General features: G+C 43.7%; 1 protein-coding gene across 1 annotated transcript; it reads left to right on the top strand.

Moving 5' to 3' along the window:
• The first annotated feature begins 5,767 nt into the window (after nt 1-5,767).
• LOC141131613 (ATP synthase subunit alpha, mitochondrial-like) lies at nt 5,768-23,568 on the top strand. The gene is made up of 4 exons (XM_073619088.1): nt 5,768-5,973; nt 10,586-10,755; nt 12,893-13,058; nt 16,872-23,568. The coding sequence occupies exons 1-3, from the start codon at nt 5,784-5,786 to the stop codon at nt 12,935-12,937; spliced, it is 405 nt and encodes a 134-aa protein (XP_073475189.1). The 5' UTR covers nt 5,768-5,783; the 3' UTR covers nt 12,938-13,058; nt 16,872-23,568.
• Nucleotides 23,569-24,396: the final 828 nt, after the last annotated feature.

The raw sequence follows: 24,396 nt of genomic DNA, 5'->3' as shown, positions 1-24,396 counted from the left end.
ACCGTCCAGAAAAAGGAAGTTCAATAGCCAGTAGCCAATAGCTTCCGTCTCGTACTTGCTTCTGAGCATGCGTTGTTTTTGGTCTGTCGGAACAGCATACAGACGAGCGGTTTTCCCGATAGGAATTGGTTACGTCAGAAATATTTAGAACATGTTCCATTTCTAGGTCCGTCAGAAATTTTTTTTTTTTTTTTTTTTTAAAGTCCGGTGAGGCCTACACACGATCGGAATAGACGATGAACATTGTGTGTAAGCGGCATTACAGGAAAAGTCAAGATTAGCATATACCTTCCACTGTCTATATTTAAGGGTCTACTTATTGTTTCTTGATAATCAATTTACCTGACGTTATCCTTGCTTTTTCATATACGCAAGGTATGTATTTCTTAGACTCATTTGCCTAATAGATTTATTTCATATGATCGTCCGCTCCATCTAGTTGACATAATTTGGGGTTTTTCTGAAATACCTAAATTATTATTCTACATTATGGCCACTAGATGGAGCTGAAAAATCCTAGGAAATAAACCAATTAGCCAAAATACCCTTTTTTATAACTAGACCCCTAAGGCTTGATTCACAAATAAGCGAATCCGATGCACTTCAACCAGCATCCGATTCGCATAACGTGAACCAGACCGGCTTTCAATGGAGGCATTTCACATGTATGCGGGCCGGTTTGCAGTGCGAATAAAAAAAAAAAAGGGGTCCTGTGCGTTTTTCAGTCCGGTTCAGGTGCAATTTAGGTGTCAAATTCATGAATGGAAACCGGCCCCCGTATATTTGTGAACCGAGGCTGTAGGTGTAGCAGCCCTAGAGAACTAGGGAGCTGGCCGGTGTTGTAAATAGGGAAGAAATATGTACTGCCCTACTATACTAGCAAATACAAATGCAAACAAGAAACTTACCTTCTTTTCCATTTTTTGATTGTTCTTTTCCATCATGGCGGTCCATTTTTCTTCTTGGCACTTTAAACCTTCTCCGATCTGCTGCTTCATCGTCTGGGAGATTTCCACAGTGAAATCTTCAAAGGTTCTTCGATCCAATTTCCCTGCAAGGTCTTCTCTCTCTTTAGCCTATATAGAATAAGAAAAAGAAAATGGGGTTAAGACTGATATGAAGGTGGGGGAGACAAATGGAAACTATGCTAAATGTAACATATTGCTTATTTTAACCCTTTCATGACTAACCCTATTTGTGAAATTTGGTGTTTACAAGTTAAAATCTGTATTTTTTTGCTAGAAAATTACTTAGAACCCCCAAACATTATGTATATTTTTTTTTAGCAGAGAATCTAGAGAATAAAATGGTGATTGTTGCAATATTTTATGTCACACGGTATTTGTGCAGCGGTCTTTTAAACGCAACCTTTTGGGGAAAAAGACACTTTCATGAATTAAAAAAAAAACGAAACAGTAAAGTTAGCCCAATTTTTTTGTATAATGTGAAAGATGATGTTACGCTGAGTAAATAGATACCAAACATGTCACGCTTTAAAATTGCGCACACTCGTGGAATGGCGACAAACTACGGTACTTAAAAATCTCCATAGGCAACATTTAAGAAAATATAACGGTTACCAGGTTAGCGTTACAGAGGAGGTCTAGTGCTAGAATGATTGCTCTCGCTCTGACGATCGCTGCGATACTTCACATGTGTGATTTGAACACCGTTTACATATGCAGGTGCGACTTCCGTATGCGTTTTCTTTGCTGCGCGAGCTCAATTTTTATTTTTAAATTTTTTAAATTTTTTTTATTTCATTTATTTTTATTGTTTTACATTGTGTTTTTAAAAAAAAATTTGATCACCTTTATTGCTGTCACAAGGAATGTAAACATCCCTTGTGACAGTAATAGGTGGTGACAGGTACTCTTTATGGAGGGATGGGGGGTCTAAAAGACCCCCCCATCCCTCCTTTACACTTCAAAGTATTCAGATCGCCGTTTTCGGCGATCCTGAATACTGTATATTTTTTATACATTGGCAGTCGAGTAAACAGGAAGTGATGTTGTGACGTCACTTCCGTGTTTACAGAGAGAAGACTGGCACAAAGCCGTTTCCGTTGGTAAGCCTTGCGGCTTCACTTCCTGGTTCCCTACTGTGCATGCGCGACTCACACTGCGCTATCCCACTGGTCCCAGCTGTCTTCTGGGACCTGTGTGTCTCCCAGAAGACAGAGGGGGGACGGAGAAGGCGCCGGAAGTGCGTAGATACCCGCGGGTGGCTCGGGTATCTATGCCCAGAAGTGTGAGCAAAATACCTGTATTAGACAGGAATCTGCTCCCCCCTGAAAGGTTCCAAATGTGACACCGGAGTGGCGGAGGAACCGGAAATGCGGAAGTTCCATTTTTGGGTGGAACTCCGCTTTAATTGGGCAACTAAGTGGAAAATGAGGTTTAATGTTGATAAATGTAAAGTTATGCACTTGGGGGCTAAGACTATGCATCCATCATACATACTAGGGGGAGTACAACTGGGGGGATCAATAGTGGAGAAGGATCTGGGGGTTCTGGTAGATCATAAGCTCAATAATGACATGCAATTCCAAGCTGTGGGTTCCAAAGTGAGCAAAGTCCTTTCTTGTATTTAGAGGTATGGACTCTAGAGAGAGATATCATTTTGCCCCCCTGTACAAATCATTTGTAAGACCTCATCTGGAATACGCAGTTCAGTTGTGGGAACTATGATATTAAATCAGTCGCAATATGCAAAGTAATTGCGCTTTGCTATAATGGATGGAACGGGATTGATAAATGTCCCCTACTGTGTGCAAACTAGCTGTGGGCAATATCTATCTGTCTGCTGGATGTATAATGATCAACTTACCGTCATCTTTTCCAATTTCAGGCACCTCACTTCCTCTTTCAGATCTTGCACCTCCTTTTCTGCAGCTTGGATCCTCTGGAAAGTCTGTAAGTATTCCGTGGTGGACACACGTCTGGACGATGGTGGTGGTGGTGCAGCGCGTGGTGGACTGGGCACTTTGGTTTGCTGTATTTCCTGAAGGGAGAAGAAATAAAACAATATATGAGCAAAATCTCTCAAACTGTATTACTTTTTCATTTAAAGTCTGTAATTGGCTGTTTGAGTCTAAATGAAAGAAAAATACTACAAAGATCTGATTTTTGGATCTGGAGAAAAGAAAATGTAAACCTATAAACCTTCAGATCTTCTGCTGTATGATTCAGCATATCCAAATAAATCTACAAGAGCTGTTTTACTTTGTCAAAACTAAAAGTCCAAGGGGAAAGAGACCCCCTGCCACAGCCCCCGCCCCCCCCCTCCCCCGAAAGTTCGACCCCCTCCTCCTTCCTCTGCCCCAGGACCAATTAGAATGCGCAGTGCGCTTCGTGCATGCACAGTAGGGATTTCGGTTTCACACCCGGGTTCCCAGAAATGGCGGCGGCTGCCCCTGACAGCCGATCCGAAGATCGTCTGGGGTGCCGACATCGCGGCTCCCTGGACAGGTAAGTGTCCATATATTAAAGGTCAGCAGCTGCAGTATTTGTAGCTGCTAACTTTTCATTTTTTCATGGGGGGGCTGGACCTCTTCTTCAAGTTCACCCTTGTAAAAAAAATAATAAATGCACATCTTTTTGTAGGTTAAAAAAATGTGCATTTCATTTTTTTTTCTATGAGCCTGCAAAGCATTGCACTCGCGATCAGGGCTGGATTTTCCACTAGGCACATTAGTCATGTTCCTACAGGTGCCCTTCCTAGAGGGGCGCCCATCAGTAGGAGTTGTTTTTTTTTAATTGTTTTATCCCTTTCGCTGCAAGTTCTGTATGTCATATGGATCTGACACCGAGGGTTTTACACACAATCCAGTGGCTGCAGCCACCAGGATTGTGTATAAAACTGACAGGCAGACTCCTGCCTATTAGGTGGAAGCATTCGGGTGGCTGCGCTGCTGCCCGATTGCTTTCCTAAAGATTTTTTTTTTTCTTTGCCATATTATTAAAAAAAAATAAAAAAATAAAAATCTGAAATTTGTAAGCCTCTACTTTGTAAAAATGGAGTCACCCAAAATCTGCCACTTCCGCCCCTCACCGGACAGCCTGGTTGCTTCAAAAAGTGAAGCCCTTAGACATTGCCCATTGTGTGCCAATTAGGAATGGGTGTGTGTGGCAGGGGTGGGACGGAAGGGGTGGCTGCCCTGGGCAAAGTAGTTTACTGTAGGGATGGGGGCATCTTCCTTCTCTTACAAGGCTGACATGAGTAGTGATCGCTGCCAGTGATTTTGACAAGCGAGTGACTGCTGGGTGTAGGGTCATGAATGGGGGTGGGGTAGATTGGCATCTTTACCCTGGGTGCTGGATGACCTTGTCACTGGTGTGTGGTAGGACTATGTGCAGGAAGGAGTTATGCTATCTATGACCTTACCTTCATGATCTGCTCTGTTATTTGTTTCTGCAGCTTCTCTAGATCTGGCTGCACCGTCTTCATGGCCTCCAGAGCAGTCTGCAGCTGTTTAATGTCCACCTGCATCTTTTTCTGAGTGTCCAACTCTTGTTGGAGTGATACATTGCACATCTGCATCTTCTGCATCTCCTGCAACAAATCCTTATTCAGCTGCCTCTGAGCCTGAACCTCGGTCTGCAGTTGCGCAATGGTGGCCTGCATGTTCTGCCCCGCCAGCTGCATCTCCTTTTGCTCCTCCAATTGTTTTTGCAGCTCTGCGATTTGCATCTGCATCTTCTCTGCATCCGTCTTCATTTTTGTGTCCAGTTCCGTCGAATCGTCCTTTTTAGTCTGTCCTAGTTCCGAAGTAAGGCTTTTGACATGGTTCTCCAGGTCTGTAAACCTGGACTCCATTGTCACCTTCTCCCCGTTCTGCGTTTGGAGGCTGTCCTCCGTTATTAGTTCATTCAGAATTTCAGCCATTTGCTGCCGTTGTCGATCGTACGTCTGTACGATCATATCATAAACTCTTTGCCGTTTAGTAGTCATTTTCAAATGTACTATCTCTCCAATATTGAAAATTCACAGTAATATTCAGTAATAATAAGTGGTCACCTCAAGAACTCTCTCTAAGTGATGTGCACTCTTCGCTTACTAGCTGTGAACTGAGCTCTAGCCTGGTTGGTTGTCTTTTAAGTCCCAACTGCCACTGTTGCTATGACAACGCTAAAGGAATTTTTTTTTTCTAACTGCCAGTTGCATCTGCTATCTGATTGGCTGATGGAATATAGAGAGTACAGTTGCATCTGCCATCTGATTGGCTGATGGAATATAGAGAGAGTGTTCAGTTACAGCTGCCATCTGATCAGCGGATGGGATAGAGTGTATCTAAACACACTGGACACATTTTCAGAATTTTTATGTCACAGAAACCGCAATGCTGGTTTTTTAATGTGTTTTTTTTTTTTAATTTTTTGCATAATTTAGAAATATGGGGGGAATTGCAGCAATGTGAATGCGGATCATTTTAAATCTTTAGATTTAGTGATCACTATGGGGGGGGGTTGGTACATTTTGTGTGATTTGTAATCAACATTGACTGGGACTAAAATATTTTAATTCACCCGCATGATTATACAGAATATTTTTATTGAATATAAAATTGTAATATTTTTATTACACATTTTTTTCTTTTATATACATCTTTAGGTTAGGAGGGGGGGAGGGGAGCCAGGCGTTCGTCTCTGTCCTGGTCAGTAAAGTTGGGTGTAAAGAAGACAGCGGTGGGCGGAGATTTTCCGTTGAAGGTCCCGCCCCTCCTGCCTGTCAGATTGTCCGGTGTTTTGTTCTGATAAAGCTGGATGGGAGGAGGCGGGGCGATGGGCGGTGTTCTCCGGTGGGCGGGACTGATCTTCTCCTCACAACTGCGTCACAGGGAACAGCCAGACGCTCAGCTCGTGTCCTTCATCATCGCCTCCTCCTCCTCATCTTCCTCCACCGCCGGGAATCATGCTGACAGTCCGGGTAGCCGCCACCCTCGCCCGCTCTCTGCCCCGGCACGCCGCTGTGGTAAGTGTGAGGGGCGGGAAGTCTCTCCGGTCTCCTCCGCCTGCAGCGGCCTTCTCCTTCCGTGTCTTCCCGCCGAGTCCTCACCTCAGGAGGAGACCGGGGACGGTGCGAGGAGAGCCGGGGAGGAGGGGACCGTCCTGTGAAGGTCAATGGCGGCCTCGTGTCACCGACACACCGCGTGCTACCGGGAGGGGGGAGGGGAGGAATCCCTCTATATACATATATAATGTGTGTTCTCTATAGAAGATTATAGTGATGAGGGGCCTGACACCTTCCAGGATCACCCCCCCCCCCCCCCCGTACACCCCAATACTACAGGACAACCCCTCTACACCCCAATATTACAGGAGGACACCCCTCCATACACCCCAATATTACAGGAGATCACCCCTCCACACACCCCAGGATTGCAGGACAACCCCTCCCCACGCTGCAATATTACAGGACAATCCCTCCATACACCCCAATATTACAGGACAACCCCTCCATACACCCCAATATTACAGGACAACCCCTCCATACACCCCAGGATTGCAGGACAACCCCTCCCCACGCTGCAATATTACAGGACAACCCCTCCATACACCCCAATATTACAGGACAACCCCTCCATACACCCCAATATTACAGGACAACCCCTCCATACACCCCAATATTACAGGACAACCCCTCCATACACCCACCGATCATTTCTAAAATAAATGAAATTATTATATTCACACACACACTCTCTCTGATCTACACTTTTTTTTTTTTTATGTTCATTGCAGCATTTTTCTATTTAATTTTTATTATGTGTTTACTTTGAGTTGCACATTTAAATATTGCCCAATATTCTACACAGAGATCACCACTTTATTCTAATCTCCGGTCCTTCTTACACCCGGTACGATTCGTACTTTTATTTGGCCATTGGCGCCTCCCCGGCGACACCAGGATGTTTTCTACTCCCGATGGCCACAGTGTGACCCCCCATCCCCCCCAAAAAAACCTCTGAACAACAGTAGAGTGGCCCTTCGTTTAGATCAGGGGTCTCAATCTGGCGCCCCTCCAGCTGTTGTGAAACTACAAGTCCCATCATGTCTCTGCCTGAGGGGGGGTCATGATTGTATCTGTCAGCTTTGCAATGCCTCATGGGACTTGTAGTTTTTGCAGCAGCTGGAGGGGCCGCCAGTTTGAGACCCCTGATCTAGAAAGTTTGTAGAGCTCTTCTCTATACTGACAATATCTGTGCAACCCGAACACTTTACAGATGGTTGGAGTATTTTCCTTCTTTGTATGTTGTAGGCCTTTCTTTTTTTTTTTCCCCTCATCTATAACACATGGATGTCTGCAGTGAACTTTTTAGCATGCTGATCAGAAGACGTCCTCTATGTTCTGTCATTGCTTCTCTGATTACCCCGGGACACGGCGGGTCATTCAGTTTCCTGTCATGTGTTGAGGGAACAGAGTCCTTGGATCGATCGATGTGCCCTTGTGTGCTCTGCAGATATCCATCATGATGTATTCTATATCATATGTATATTCTATTATCAGTACATTATGGTCACATGACACTTTGCTGGTTTATTTTTGATTATCTAGTATGGGCACATGTTGGTTTACAATTTTTTTTATTTATTTTTGAATATGTAGTATGGGCTCATGCAGTTTGCCGTGTTCATATCCTTAGCACTTATGTGTAAACTTTTCATTCCAGGTAAATCTGTAGAGCCAATTTTTGCACAGCCTTTTACATCTTGTACGTTCACATCGGTGGTCCCTGTCCTCATCCAGCTTGCAGTTCACTTCTGGATGATTTCCTGCACTTTAAAGCAGAATTAAAGTCACAGTACTTACCCGTCCTGCGCCGGCATGTCAGTGCATGTCTCTTCTGCAATAAAAGGGTGCTTACTGTTTTACAGCGAGACATCAGTTGCACTTTACTTGGCATTACTTAGAGGAGCTTCAGGAGTCTTCCCCCCCCCCCCAATTCTGTAGCTGCTGACTTTTACGGCACTTAACCTGTCAAGGGATCCCAAGCTGAATCGACTCTCGTTTGCTGGCGCTGCCATCTTGGGTAAGAGAGACCACTACTGCGCATGCACCAACCGTATTGTGCTTTCTCAGTGGGCTGGCTGAGGCGAGGGCAGAACTTCCAGCTGGGTTTGCTGCGGCAAACTCAGCAAGAATTGTTGGCACCGGGTACCTGTCACCCGCTCCTCATCCGTCTGCTGGGGGAGCTGAGGTTCTGCTAAGTAGAAATGCTTTTTTTGCGTGTCGCCATTCCCCCCCCCCCCCCCCCCTTGACAGATGACCAGTTAACCTTGGCAGGCAGAGCCCCCTACAAGGGATGACGTTTACTTTTCCTGGAGATAGGCTGTCCTGAGATTAGTTTTCATATAAAGGGGATACTTGCTAAAACTTGTGTAGCTGTACATAGAAATCAAATTGGCTTCCAGGTATTATCCCTCAAATTCACATCGGTTGCGATTTGACATGTCAAATGGCAGCCTACTGCCAGGAACCGCACTGTCCCCATCGGTGTGACGCTGACTTTGCCGCACCATTTTCTAAAAGTAGTTCCTGCGCTACTTTTGGCGATTTTCGATAGACGTGTGCATGAAGCTGCAGTGAAATGCGGGTTTGAAATTGTGCACCTTCAGCTGAACTTATACGATTTGGGACCTGGGCTTATTGTCAAAGCTTAATTGAACAAGCTGAAGTTGGAAGCTGATTGGGTACTATGCAAAGCTGCATCAGATTCTGTGTGCTCCAGTTTTAGTAAATATCCTCCATAGCGTTTCTCTAGGCAAAGCTTTAGTGTTAGAGTGGGGGGAAGGGCTAGACCCTCTGTCAGGTTTATATTGTTGTCTGTGTCCCCATTAGGAAATGGTTCACCCTCTCTAATTGTACTGTTGACCATTGACCGAATAAGGCCCTTTTCACGTTTGTGCGACCTGAAAGTCGTGCAATTTTGCTGCCACTCCAAGCAATTCCTGTGTAATTTTGAGGTCTATGGAACTCAAGTCGCATCAAAGTCAGACCAAAGTAGTGCAGGGACTTGAAGTCTCACAGATATGAATGGTACTCATTGGAAATTGTGGGGTACGACTTGTTGGGTGACTTTGCAGTCTCAAGTTTCAGGACAAGTCACACAAGTGTGAAAGGGGCCTAAGTGAGGGGAGAATAAAGAACTGTAAAAGTTTTCCCCCTTTGGAAGAATCCCATGACCTAGTCTGGGGAAGACAGTCTTGGCCTAGGTTTCCACTATTGCGACGCGACTTGCAGCAATGCCTGTGTATTGAAGTCTATGGACCTCGCGTCACATCAGTCTCACCAAAGTAGTGCAGGGACTACTTTGAAGTCGCTGCGACTTGAAGTATCCCAGATATGAACGGTACTCATTGAAAATCATGGAGTGTGACTTGCCTTGAAACTTTGCAGTCGCAGGACAAGTTGTACAAGTGGAAACTGCGCTTTAGGCTCCAATTCACACTTGTCATGCAACTTTGGGCATCAAACATGCATGACAAGTCGTACCCCATGTTTTTCCAATGATAACATTCATATGTGTGACTTAAAAGTAGTTCATTTGCTACTTTGGTCCGACTTTAATGCAACTTGAGGGCTTCAATGTTAACAATGCGAATTGGGTGCAGCCATTGTTCACTATCACTGGTCAAAGCCAAAGTTGTATTCAAGTTGCACTCCAAAGTCGGCGCAATTTTGGAGTCATACAAGTGTGAATGGAGCCTTAGGCTAGGCTCACACCTATCCACTGTGTTAACATGCACTGAGGCCCAATCAGAATGACAATGCAATATTGTGAACAGAGTACTCTGTTACTGGTACTCCAGTTTTTTTTTGGTTAACCAAATGGTCGAAGCCGCTGTAATAACTACATGAAGTTAGCACAGCGATCTCCTCTCCTGAGCTGCTGAGTTCTGACAGTGGAACAGCTGCAAACCCGACTGCTTCCACACTGGGGCGCTGCGCTGGCAGGGCTTCACAAAAAATCCAGCCAGCAGCTTCTTTGCAGTGGTGAATACACCCCTCATCCCCATTAAAGACAATAAGGCAGCACCGTTTTGCAGATGTAACCCCTTTTCGGCCGCTAGCTGGACTTCTCTTTTAAAAAAAAAAAAAAAAAAGAGCTCTCTCTGTCCATCTCTCTCTGTCCATCTCTCTCTGTCCATCTCTCTCTGTCCATCTCTCTCTGTCCATCTCTCTCTGTCCATCTCTCTCTGTCCATCTCTCTCTGTCCATCTCTCTCTGTCCATCTCTCTCTGTCCATCTCTCTCTGTCCATCTCTCTCTGTCCATCTCTCTCTGTCCATCTCTCTCTGTCCATCTCTCTCTGTCCATCTCTCTCTGTCCATCTCTCTCTGTCCATCTCTCTCTGTGGTTAAATGTGAATGGGTGTTGGATTACTAACCTGGATATAATTTGTCTCGCTGTTGGATTACTAACCTGGATATAATTTGTCTCGCCTGTAAGGATTTTATGTATTGTCCAGTTTCTAGATGGTTTGTAGTTTACACAAGTATCAGATTGTGTCTTTAGTTTTGTTTATAGTTTTTAGACTTGTTGCCCTCTTTTTGCTTTACTAAAAAGCCGACCATATTCTGCAGGTACAGCTGAGGTATCCTCCATCCTGGAAGAACGTATTCTGGGTGCAGACACCAGCGCTGAACTGGAAGAGACTGGCCGAGTGCTTTCCGTTGGCGATGGTGATGCCCGTGTCTATGGTCTCAGAAATGTCCAGGCTGAAGAGATGGTGGAATTCTCCTCGGGGTTGAAGGTACATTTTTATTTAGTGTGTGTGTGTGGGGGGGGGGGGGGGGCACAATCAAAGCCTGTGTAATTGGTGCCTTTTTGATGACCAGAAGGGAGAGCTTGGGCAGTACTTTTCACTCCAGATAATTAGTGGGTGACCTCTGGAAGTTCAGCCTGTACCAATGCTGGGAACCACTGGGATGAATAGCTGCTCTCCCAGTGACATTTTAATACTCCACTGGGGCAAGAAGTGGTAAAAGTGGAGTTTTAAAATGTCACTGGGATAGCAGCCAAATCAATAGACGCACAGTGTGAAATCGGGATCAAACTCATGAGTTAGATTCCACTGCACAGAGCAGGTATGACTTTTTTTTAAACTAAAACTTTACAAATCACTGAAGTTAAAGAATACCCAGTCAGATAAGTCTTCCAAGTGGCAGTAAAAAGGCAAGAATACCCCCCCCCCCCCCCAATTCTACTAAGCCTAACCGATTTACCATTGTAAATGGGGGGGATTATTGCTTATTTTTGTAGCCGCTCAGGTCTGGTTCCAGTTGGCGTTATCAGTTTTCTCCTGCAGGAGACCAGAGCGGCTTCACAATACGCTTAGAATGTGGGTGGGGGTATTCTTGCCTTTTTACTACCACTTGGAAGACTTATGTGACTGGGTGTTCTTTAACTTCAGTGATTTGTAAAGTTTTAGTTTAAAAAAAGTCATGCCTGCTCTGTGCAGTGGAATCAAACTCATGAGTTTGATCCCGATTTCACACTGTGCGTCTATTGATTTAGGGTGGCTCAGCCCTGCTCCGTGCTTAACCGCTTCAGCCCTGGAAGATTTTACCCCCCTCCTGACCAGAGCACTTTTTGAGATTCGGCACTGCGTCACTTTAACTCACAATTGTGCGACGTTGCACCCGAACAAAATTAACGTCCTTTTTTTTTTTTTCCCACAAATAGACCTTTTCTTCTGGTGGAATTCGATCACCTCTGCGGTTTTTATTTTTTGCACTATAAACAAAAAAGAGCGTAACTTTTGAGAACGCATTTTTTATCTTTTTTGCTATATCTCCCAAAAATATATCTAAAATTTTTATTTTTTTTCCTCAGTTTAGGCCGATACGTATTCTACACATTTTTGGTTAAAAAAAATTGCAATAAGCGTTTATTGATTTGCGCAAAAGTTAGTATCTACAAAATAGGGCATAGTTTTATGGCATTTTTATTTTTTTACTAGTAATGGCAGTGCTCTGATATAATAATTTTTTTTTTTTTTTTTTTCCTTGGGACTGCGATATTATGGCGAACACGTCGGACAATTTTGACACATTTTTGGGACCATTGGCATTTTTACAGCGATCAGTGCTATAAAATTGCATTTTTACTGTAAAAATGTCACTGACAGTGAAGGGGGTTAACCACTAGGGGCGATTAAGGGGTTAATGTGTTCCCTATTGTGTGTTCTAACTGAAGGGGGGAGGGGACTGTGTAAGGGAGATGACAGATCGCTGTTCATACTTTGTATGAACAGACGATTTGTCTGTTCTACCCTCAAACACACAGATCCCGGTTTTCCATGTGCCCCCCGAGCAATCGCGGGAGCCCGGCGGTGTTCGCGTCCGCCGGGCACTCGCATCGGCTCCGTGGGCTAGCGGGGAGGGGGGGAGCCCCTAGTGGCCAAATATTAAAGCGTCATAACATGACGGTAATTCGTGCAGCCGAGCCGTGTTGCCGCAGTGCAACTGCGGCGGCTGGTCGGGAAGCGGTTAAAGGATTTGATTGATGGCAGCAGGAGCCAATGGCTCCCGCTGCTGCTGAGCCTCCAATGAGACTGGAGAGAAGAGCAGAGTGTCTGCAGACAGGCATAACACTGGATGGAGATCCGGTTCGGGTAAGTAACGAGGCGCTGACATGGAAAGGTTTTTTTTTTTTTACTTTAATGTACAGCATGCATTGGGGTACAAACTTTTTACCTGTACAACCACTTCATCCTATATATAATCTTCTAATTTGAGACTAAAGAGGATTCCTGAGAACCCATTTACAGTTATCTGTATCCCATTGAAATGTTTTATTGGTTTAGTTCACAAGCCATTCAAAATGGCTCCAGGTTGTGTCTGAATGCCTTTGAGAGGCTTCCTGTGAATCTATTCTTTTTCCACTAGGGTATGTCCTTGAACTTGGAGCCAGACATTGTTGGTGTTCAGTAATGATAAGCTCATCGAAGAGGGAGACCTTGTGAAGAGAACTGGTGCCATTGTGGATGTACCTGTTGGTGAGGAGCTGCTGGGACGTGTTGTAGATGCCCTTGGTAACGCCATTGGTGGCAAGGTAATCCTATCACATCTGTCTGTGTGGTGGTGTCTTTATTTCATGTTTACCAGTAATCTAAGGATGTGGCCATTGTTTTATTTCAGTACTTGGGCGTTCCACATGGAAATGCAATGCGCATGTGCATAACCTTACACTCAAATACTAAAATACTATATCCTGAGCGTGACATAAATGTCCCAGGAGGCAGTGGGTGGCTGGACACATCGTCCTTGGATGAGGAATCGGGAAATGTATCAGTACAAAAATATCTGTAAAAATGATGTAAGAGGGAGGCAGGCGCAAGGAACTGCTGTTCTTGGAAGGTGATCTGCTGTAATATGTATTTCATTGTTTGAAACCTAATCAAAGCGTTGAAAAGAAAAGTATATCTGTAGTCAAACAAGACACACATACTAAAAAGCTGATCTGATTGCAGGAAAGGGACATAGAGACACTTTAGGCCTCTTGATCACTGCAGTTTGAAACAACTCGGTACAGTTTTTTTTTTTTAACCGATTTTATAGAATGCAACCCATTGTTTACATTGTGCCTGTACATACAGGCACGTAAGCAAGCGCTATGTATTCTTGAGTAAAAGAAAAATCTGTGTTCCCGGTCAGTATTTTGATTCAATGGACGCAAATACGCAGAAATGTGTGAACATAGATGTTACATACATAGATATATGAACACAGATATTACATTTTTCCCTAGGAATGTATTCTGCATGACAACACACATATATGTGCAAAACAATCACCTAAAATGTATGTGTACATACATACATACATACATACATACATACATACATACATACATACATACATATGCACGCAGATGCTCAAACATCAGTATTATGTGCAAGAGGCCTAAAGCCTCGTACACACGATCTGATTTGTGTGATGACAGGCTGTTGGTGGAAAATCTGACCGTTTTGTACGCTCCATCGGACAATTGTTGGAGTTTCCGAGCATGTGTACACAAGTCCGTCAGACAAAAGTATAAACTAATTTTCAAAGGCTTTTTTTTTTTTTCTAGTGATATCAAGAATATTATGCTGGGGGGGTTTTGGTGCAAGTTACCACAACACCATTATCCCATAGTTTTTAAGATCAAAGATACAACTATGTTGGTGTCCCTTGTTACACTTTACATTGTATTTTTTTTTTTTAAATGTAACGGCCTACTCCCAAACTGTAATTTTGAAGTAAAACGCATAGCCAAGTATTATTCTCCTCAATTTATTTTTTTTATTGTGCATTAAAAAAAGAAAACAAAATTAGACCTGCTATCTGCCAATAGAACTTAACCAAAAAGTGCATTCTATGCATCCAAAAATATAGAAAATATACCAAATCAAATTATTATTCAACCAAAACATAAAATAAAAGCCTCATGCATGTGTCCTGCTTCTTAATATAGGGGTCACCAATGCCAAGAGTTGGTGAAAGCAGGAGTCTGTCATCCGGAGATAATTCCGAAAATCATCTGTATTTTTCTCCTGGTGCTCCCGCAGCAAAGGCATATGGCATAATTGGTCACGATTAACCATTTCAATACCGGGCACTTATACACCTTCCTGCCTAACTCCTTTTCAGCTTTCAGCGCTGTCGCAGTTTGAATGACAATTCGTGGTCATGCTACACTGTACCCAAACTTTTTATCATTTTGTTCCCACAAATGGAGCTTTCTTTTGGTTGTATTTGATCACCTCTGCGATTTATTTTTATTTTTTGCGCAGCAAATAAAGACCGGAAATTTTGAAAGTTTTTTTTTTTCTTTGTTTCTGTAAATTTTTTGTAAACCAGTACGTTTTCTTCTTCAAGGATGGGCACCGATGAGGTGGCACTGCTGGGTATCACTGAATTTGTTCCATAGTGGTGCCAGTCAGTGCCCATTTGTGGGCACTGATTGGCATAGATTGTAGGGGTGCAACAGATCGTCGCCGATCCGTACGGATCAACCTCTGCGGATCGGCACACCCGCGATCCGTGGAGCGCTCTGCGTCCTCGGCCATAGGAGAGGCCGCGGCTTCGGCCTAGCTCCGGAGCGGCGGCCATCTTGGTACACCCGGAAGCGGCCGCTGTCTCGTCAGGAAGTGACGTTTCGTCGCCATCTTGCTACACCCCACACTCCTGCACAGTACAGTAATGATAGTGAGGAGGGGGCAAGCGGACATATTGTTACACCCACCTGGTTTTTTTTTCAATACAAAACCGAGCTTATATGCATAAATACAGTATTTGTAGATCGGACGGATTGTTTAGATGTCAGATTTTAAAAGCAACAACAAACCTGCTGACCTTACATGGTTGCTAATGTGACAGAACACCTCTGATTTTCACATTGAAATCATTTTGTGAAAATCAGAGGTGTTCTGTCACATTGGCAACCATGTAAGATCAGCAGGTTTGTTGTTGCTTTTAAAATCTGACATCTAAACGGTCCGTCCGATCTACAAATACTTTATGCATATAAGCTCGGTTTTGTGTTGAAAATGGCTTTTAAATCTAAAACTCCGGTGGGTGTAACAAGATTTGTTTGTTTTTTTTTTTTTTCTTTTTTTTTTTTTTCTTTTTTTTTTTTGCTGATCCGAAAATGATCCGATCCGTGAGTTTTTTGATCCGTTGCACCCCTAATAGATTGGGCATTAATTTGCACATGTGGATTGCTATTGGGGATGTACCTGGCCGTCCACATGTAATGTGCTTCCCTGGTGGTTTCCCTGGTGGTCCAGTGTGGGAACCCGAGGGTGGGCGGCTGCGCTGATAAACAATCAGCACAGACACACACACACCCCCCGTCAGGAGAGCCGCCGATCTGTCAGTCGTGAGTGAGGAAAAGCCAATCGACGGCTCTTCCTGTTTACATCGTGATCAGCCGTGATTCAACGCGTCTGACACACCGATCGCCGCAATGCACGCCCTCACGGGCGTGCGGCGTCTGTTATCCTGCAGGCCATCATATGACACCCAGTCAGGATAACTGAACCACCGGCCGGCTGTCATTCTGCTATAGGCCGGGCGGGAAGTGATTTAATAAAGCAACCAATTTTTGGTCCAAGAAATCCTCCTCCTGTTACTGGACTTGGGTCAAAGCAATAACTTCAAGGCCAATAATAAATAACACGTTATCTTTTCCGATTCGGCAACATGGCTGGTTGATGAACGGACGTTCAGAAATGAACTGAAAAGTGCGAAATATAAAGCACGAATCAACACTCGCCAAACTTCTACTAACAAAAAATTAGCAGGAGCCCAAAGGGTGGCGCTAAAGAGCTGAAAAACCTTGTAGTATGTCGCTACATTCGTGTTTGTTGGCTGACTATTGTGTGCCGTTTGTATGCAAGACAAGTTTGGGGCCAAAGTCCGAGGTTTTGTCTGCAGAAAATTTGATCATGTGTACGAGGCTTTACACTAGCTTAAGAGTCTTGCGCCGCATTATCGCTTAGTGAGCTGATCATTTGCCAATAGTGGAATAGTTTAGTGGAAGGAGGGGTCAGCTCTGACTACAAGGTATACTTTAGAGGCAAAAAATGTTTGGACTGGTTGTCGGTAACCTGATTTCTTGTGTCTCTGTAAGACTCTAGGGGTTAGATCTCCTTCACCAGTATTCACAGTTGTGTCCAAATGCTGCAGCCATTACAAAGCCAAATCAATGTGTCGTACTTCTTTTTGGTACTTTTGCGATTCTTTCAAGTTTTCATCACAACTTTCAACACTTAAATGTCGCAGTAGAAACCACACACCCTAGAGCTTAACTTTGATTTATTTATTTATCTAAGATGACAGGGGCCACTATAATTCTCACGTTTTTCTCTCTCTGTTATAGGGAAGATGATATGCTGGCCATGGCCCCATTATTACAGGAGAACTCCAGACTTGGATGTCAAATTATTCTCACTGAAGAACTGAATGGAGCGGAGTTTACACTCCCCAAAATAACCAGAAACTTTTATGTGGATGGACATGTTCCCAAACCGCACTGAGGACAGTCCTGGGGAGTCATTAATGGTTCACTCCTCATGATACGCACAAGAGAGAAGGTGTTACTAAACGGGAAAGGTCTGAGAGTGTCCTTCCTGGAGCACAAAGCAATTTGCTAAACCAAAGACTGCTCATAATGGGTTCTGCTGTTAGAATAACTGCAATTTACAGGGATACTTCACTTAAAACTTTTTTTTTTTTTTTTTTTGCGGGGGGGTTTGAACCCTGCCGATAGCTTATTTTTTTTTCGCAGCCTTTCTGTTGGTAATATCTCTGCACTGAGTTCCCAGGTCTCTCTACTGCCTATTATGAGGGGGGTCTCAGGATCCCTGCAATGAGTTCTGAATCTTTATACCAACAGGAGAAACTGGAACCAATAAAATGGGGTGAGAACTCCCAATAACTCCCAGGACGACTGGATCAGAGTTGGGGAATTTTGGCAGAGAGATCTCACTGCTGGAACTTTCAGGACACAGAAGAAACCAGAGGCTGACTCAGTCCACAAGGTTCCATCTGAGATTAAAATATTACTTTTTATAATTGTAAGATTTTTGGAAAGGGTAATGGTATAGAACATAATCAAACCTAACCCTTCCTCCCATGTCATAAAAGTAAACTTGTCATGATTAAATCATGGAGGTGCCTACACATGATGGCAGCATCTTTACTTGCTGCCTAAATTCCAGGAGGGCGCTTCTTCCCTGACCTTTCCAACCTCCAGTGCATTCCTGTTGACTAGTGAGGTAGGCCCTCATGGTGAAGGGAAATGTAGGACAGAAGTTCTCGCATCACCCATTGGCCTCCTTTCCTGAGACCTTTCATGCACTGTGTTAGGCAGGAAGATCATTCAGCAAGGACAATAAGTTATGAGATATTTGTCCATCTTCATATCGGCACTTTACCGGCCAGTGCTAAAATGTTCGTTTTTTCGTTGTTTTGTTTGTTTTTTTTCTCACTTAAAACAAATGGTTGGACAATTGCAGTTTTTTTCCAAAACGCCAAACCAGCTTCAGAGTTGCTGAAGCATCACCACTGTTCTAATGAGACTGCAATAGTGCGGTGGGCAATCTGACACTGGTTGGAACTGACTTGCCACTGACATCACCAGTAATTTTAATAGTGATCAGAGCTAATAAAATACACTCACTGTGCTAATGACACTGGCTAGAAAGGGGTTTAATATGTGCCTAACTGTGTGTATAGTGTGCTGCTTTTACTAGTTGATCTCTAAAGCCGTGTACACACGAACGGACTTTTTGACCGAACTGGTCTGCCGGAACGAATCCGTCAAACAATCCGACCGTGTGTGGGCTTCAGCGGACTTTTTCGGTCGAAAATCAGACGTACTTTAGATTTAAAACAGGTTTCAGCTCTTTCCGACGGATTTGAGTCCGGTTGAAAAATCAGTTCGTCTGTATGCTAGTTCCACGGACAAAAACTGATGCTAGGTCAGCTACTGGCTATGAACTTCCTTATTTTAGTCCGGTCGTACGTCATCACGTTCAAATCCGTTGGACTTTGGTGTGATAGTGTGTAGGCAAGTCCGTTCGTTAGAAAGTCCGTCCGACCTTTTGATGTCAAGGTCTGGACGTGTGTACACGGCAGAAGTGTCTCATACCTGCTTTGCAACATAGAGACCGTTCCCTGTGTACAGAGCTCTGTTTGAATGGCAACACAGAGCTCTTGGCTGTGAATGTACACAGCCGATCAGCAGGTCCCAGCTGTGAATCATTGGCCTGAACTTGCTGACATGCTCATGCGGTCAACGGGTATGCATGCCCTAAACCTAGAAGTAGGCAGTGACATACGGGTACATCGCTTTGCCAACAGCTGTTCGGTCTCAGTACAGTGCGGGTGGCTGGGTGAGCGCTAAGGGGTTTAGCTGGTGTAGAATTGCCCAGATCTGGATTGTTTTGTAGCAAATGCCAACTCCCTTCTTTCTGACCGTATTTCAGCATGGTCAGGGTCCGCCGCCCAACACAACCCCCCCCCCCCCCCCCCCCCCTTTCAGGTACTGGTGGTTTTGCTCCCTGCTGGCTCCTGTAAGATTTGAAATTGAAGTGACTGATTGTGTCTCTGTCCACAGAGCAGCATCATTCATTCACAGAAGTGCTAAACTGTTTGATCGTGTCGGAGGGACTCATAGTTTTCAATGGAACACAAGGGGATGAAGCCGCACTCATATCCACTGACACTTTCTGTAACCAAAGGTTTGTACTTTGGTCAGTACCAGCTGATGTGGAAAGTAATGATCTACTGTGATCCATAATGCTTTATTTCTTTTTTTAAAAAAGCACTTTTTTTTTTTTAAAAAAAAATAAGTGAAGATGGGTGCAGTTTTCTCTAGTCAAAAGGGTGACGTGGCTTTTAAACCAATACTTCTCCACTTTATAACCGCTTCCCGGCCGCCGCACGCCGATGTCAGCAGAATGGCACGGGTGCACAAAAGGGCATACACGTACGTCCCTTCGCAATCCCAGGCTAGCGGGAGCATGCCCGCGGCACCCACAGACTCTATGTCCGCTGGTGGCCCGCGATCACGACAAGGAGAGACAACAGGGAAATGTAAACAAGGCATTTCCCTGTTCTGCCTAGTGACATAACGGAGCAGTAGATCCCCCGTCATCGGGAGCAGTGATCTGTCATGTCCTAGGTAGCCCATCCCCCCTTAGTTAGAACACGCTGACGGAAACGCAGGTTAACCCCCTTGATCACTCCCTAGTATTAACCCCTTCCCTGCCAGTGACATTTACACAGTAATCAGTGGCTATTTTTTTTTTTTTTAGCTCTGATTACTGTATAAATGTCACTGGTCCCAAAATGGTGCCAAAAGTGTCCGATCTGTCCGCCGCAATGTTGCAGTCCCGATAAAAATCAGATCTCCACCATTACTACTAAAAGAAAAAAATTAACAATAAAAATGCCATAAATCTATCCCCTATTTTGTAGACGCTATAACTTTTGCGCAAACCAATCAATATACACATATTGCAAAATCTTTTGGGGCTGAAGTGGTTAAATAGTGGCCAGAGAAATGTTTCCTCTTTGTACAGCAATTCCTTTTTAGCGCTTCTCCAGATTGTGGCCAATAGAGAAAACGGTGACTTGTAACTTTTCTTGCGAGGTTTCCAGTTGAAAGGAAATTTTTCTCTGCTTACTTTTCTAAAAATGCCAATTGCAGGTGGAAGGGGGAAAGCCAAATTATTATCTGCATACCAGTTCCGGTCAATGACTTAAAAACTATTGAAACATCTCTGCAGCCAGGCAATAAGCATTTTCAAGAGGGCAATGGCTTCTGTACAATACCTGTTACAGGGGTAATTGATATGGAACATATGATCACAAAATACTCCAGATATTACCTTCAGTGACATCTGGATGTTGGAATAATCAGTAGATTCAAAGATCGAAACAGCTGAAGTATATGCAAACCTTTGACTTTATCTCCAAAAAGTGACCTTGGCCCATCACATCCTACCTTGTGGCTTCCGCTTGGTCTTTTAACCTATTGCTGCCGGCCATATACATGTATATAGCAGAACAGCGGTGGACTTCAACACTGTGCTGCCAAGTGTATGCCTACAGGGGGCATCGGTGCTGGGAGCCCATTTACTCAGCACCCCCAACACAGTGACCGCGCTGTCACGCACATCTTTTTCGCTGTTTAATATGACAGCTAGGGGTACAACGGATCGTCATCGATCTGTGATCCGTACGGATCAACCTCCGCGGATCGGGACACCCGCGATCTGCGGAGCGCTCTGTGGCCTCCGCCATAGGAAAGGCTGCGGCTTCGGCCTAGCTCCGGAGCGGCGGCTGTTTACCACGTGATCGCTCCTCTCTCCCCTCTGTGTACTGATCTGTACAGTGGAGGGGAGAGATCGAATGGCAGCAGTGCCAATACTCTGCCAATACCCTGCCGATACTCTGCTAATATATTATTACAGTGGGGGAGTTTTTTTTTTTTTTTTTTTTTTTTTTTTTGATCCGAACCGTGACGCCTGATCCGAGGAACGATCCGTACCGTGAGTTTTTTGATCCATTGCACCCCTAATGACAGCCAATCTACTGATCTGCAGTAAATGGCCCCTTAGCCTCTATTCACACTAATGCATTTTTTGATGCATTTTGCAGAAATGCATGGGAATTTTTTAACATGGGTTCCTATGGAACATGTTCACATCAATGCATTTTTGTGCCTCTGCGTTTTTGGAAAGGGTCAGGGACTTTTTTTCATGCAAAATGCAGCATTTTGCATATAATAGGAATGCAATGGACCCGCATCCAAAAAATGCAAGTGCCGCGGTTTGCTTTTATTTTTACACTGTATAAAAAACTGTAAAAAAAAAAAATGCAAAACCGCATGTTCAAAAACGCGGCAAGCATCGCCAGAAGTACTGCAGAAATGCTCAAAAGCAACATGCGTAGATGTGAATTGAGCCTTAAAGGGCCAGTAGTTGGTGGTTTATTGCAACGGATGTCTTTGTTGACCAGTAGAGAGGGGGTGGAGCCAAGCAGATCAGGATCTACATGTGGTCACTGAAGGTAACCAGTGAATCTGTCGTCGTCGTCCCCCCCCCCCCCCCCCCATATAGTGTACTTTTATTATTCCTGATTTGTGTCAGATGACCAGTCCTGCCCAGCTGTAAAGTTCTCTGCAAATTCCAGCATTTTGAAGGGTCAATGATATCCCTGGGTGTCTGATTTAATCATTTCAGTGCTGGTCAGGGTTGCCACTTTTTTTTTTTTTTTTTCCTTTCTTCAAGCCAAACCTGAACCTTTTAATGGCATGCAACTATTTTTTATGTAGTATGGAACACAAAGGTGGCAGCCCTTGGTGTCCCCATTAGAGTCCCCTTTTACATCAGGTGTACCCAGGTGTCCCTCCACATATAAAAATGGTAAACAATGCAGCTCCTTCTTCCTCTCTCCAGTCTTCACTCCCCGGTGGTGCTGTGCCTGCTCTCTACCACCTCCTGCAGGCTGAAGGGAGGAGAACACCCAATTCTCTTTCCAGCTATCTTAGAGACCCACAGCCCGGTCTGAATATTGTGTGCGGTTTTCAGGCAGACTGAAACCTGGACACAAGATTCAAAACCCGGAGTGTCAGGGTAAATCCCAGACAGGTGGCAACCCTACTGCTGGTGGAGTGAGAAAGATTAAGACCCCATACACACTATTATTGATTTTCTGCAGATTTTTGTCTTCAGATTTTCTCAAAATCATATAATTTGAGGTCAAACCTTAAGAGTTTCAATCTGTATGCAATCAGGTTCGCTGTTGACGCACATCAGAGCAGGCTTATATCGTAAAGCAAAGAAGCACGCCAAAGGAGCTGTTACCTACAGCAGCCAATTGGAAATCACCTTGCACTTTTCTGCCACAAATGTTTAAATCTGATTGGCTGGTGTGGTTTTTTTTTTTTTTTTTTTTTTTTTTTTATACTCATTTCTCTTTGCGATGTCTTACCCAGTAAGCCTGCAGGCTCATTATGAAAGTGGGAAACTTATGTTTTACTATTTGTGTGCGTTTGCGGACAACGTATCCATTTAAAAAGATGCCTTAATTATTTTGTTTGTTAAACAGAGTTCTGTATATTGGACTGTAGTTGGCTGCTTTATGGAATTTGTACATCATAATTTTCCTTGTACAAACGTTCAGGTGACAAATAAAGTTATATGTTGTACGGTGTATTCATTTTCCTCTTAACTGAAAGGGAGACGCATGCTGAGAGGTAAGTTCAGCCGGGAACAATAAAATGCAGAATTTGGGCACTTGTCAGTCCTTTGTAGGACACAGCAGCTGTTTAATGTGTATGTCCAGATATTACCCAAATTTACTCCCAAACCTCCCTCTCTAGAGCTTGTCCCAACATTCCTTCTGTTTATTCTTTTATTTTGTTCCTCTAGGAAGAAACAACTTGTTTAAATAGAGAGCGGTAGGGTTAGCTGAAGTCCCGTAGTCCATCAGGCAGGGCTGACAACACTGAGTATCGTAGCAAAAATGGCTCAGGGGTTGTCACCTAAACAGGAAGTGAGGAGCATGCTGGATTTCTGGGCAGTCAACAAGTGCTTCTCTTGTGCATTTATTGTAGAGATGTACCTCATTATATAATTACACTTTTTTTTTTTTTTTTTTAACCACCTGAACCCAGTTTTGCAACTTTTACATGTGTTAGTACATAATATTGCAACTTCTTAGGCTCAGTTCACACAGGAACTGCACCTCATTCCTGTGAAATTCAGTGCAGTGTGCTCTGAGCCCATTCGTTTTGAATGGGCTCCGATCGCACCGTATCACATAAAAGATGTGCATGCAGGAAAATGCACTACGTTTGCAACGTCAATAAATTTGTACTGACACCCGCTACGATTTGAATGCTGAAAACGTGCATGGATTGTGGCGTTTCCCGCACCGCATTAGTGTGAACTTAGTCTTGGTGTATCCAGGTGAATTATACTTTGTTTTGGATTGTTTGTTTTTATCAAAGGAAAACTGTCTAATAATAGTAAAAAATAAATATATTTTTTAATGTAGCTGTATATATATCTTGCCATTACTGTAGCCCACCACCAAAGAACAACCCAAAACAAATTCTCCTTCTCCTGACAATCACAGCAATGTCTTATATGTGCATGGTTGTGTATGTGTGTTTTTTTTTTTTTTTTTTAAACCAGTACTAGGGTCTAGAAACAACTGCACATTTTGCTTTTTGTTTATCCTGCCTAAAACATAATGACTAACCAGTTACCATCAGGCCTATAGCAGATTGACGGCTGGGTGGGATACTTCTCCTTCTGAGTGCATGTTGTATGACGTCATGCCACTCGTTAACCGTGATCAGTGAGCTGTGTCCCTCAATGACGGCTCTTTAACATGTGATCATATGTGCCCAATGATATCCCATGTAAACACATGCCAGGTGTCTGTATTTCCTTTCCTCAGCACTGTCAGTGCTAATAACCGGGTTTCCTGTGATCGGGTTATCATTTACATTGATAATCAGGGCACTGGTCATCAGTGCAGCCTCATCACGCCCTCTTCATCAGTACATCCTATCATTGCAACCTCATCGGCGCATATCAGTAAAGGAGAAAAATTACTTATTTGCACAATTTTATAACAGAAACAAAGAGGTGTTTTTTTTTCCCCAAAGTTTTGGTCTTTTTTTTTTTTTTTTCCCCCAAAGTTTTGGTCTTTTTTTTTTTTTTTTTCCCCAAAGTTTTGGTCTTTTTTTTTTTCCCCCATTTGTTTAGCAAGAAACCCAGTGCTTATTAAATACCACCAAAAGAAAGCCTCTTTTCTTCTAAAAAATTATAAAAACTTCATATAGAAAAAAACCGAACAGGCATGGAAGTCACAAAAGTGTT

This window comes from Aquarana catesbeiana, linkage group LG01 (assembly GCF_042186555.1).
Source record: "Aquarana catesbeiana isolate 2022-GZ linkage group LG01, ASM4218655v1, whole genome shotgun sequence".
In the NCBI taxonomy this organism is placed as follows: domain Eukaryota; kingdom Metazoa; phylum Chordata; class Amphibia; order Anura; family Ranidae; genus Aquarana; species Aquarana catesbeiana.
Note: the sequence above shows the minus strand (reverse complement) of the source record. Positions and strands in the feature narration are given on the sequence as shown.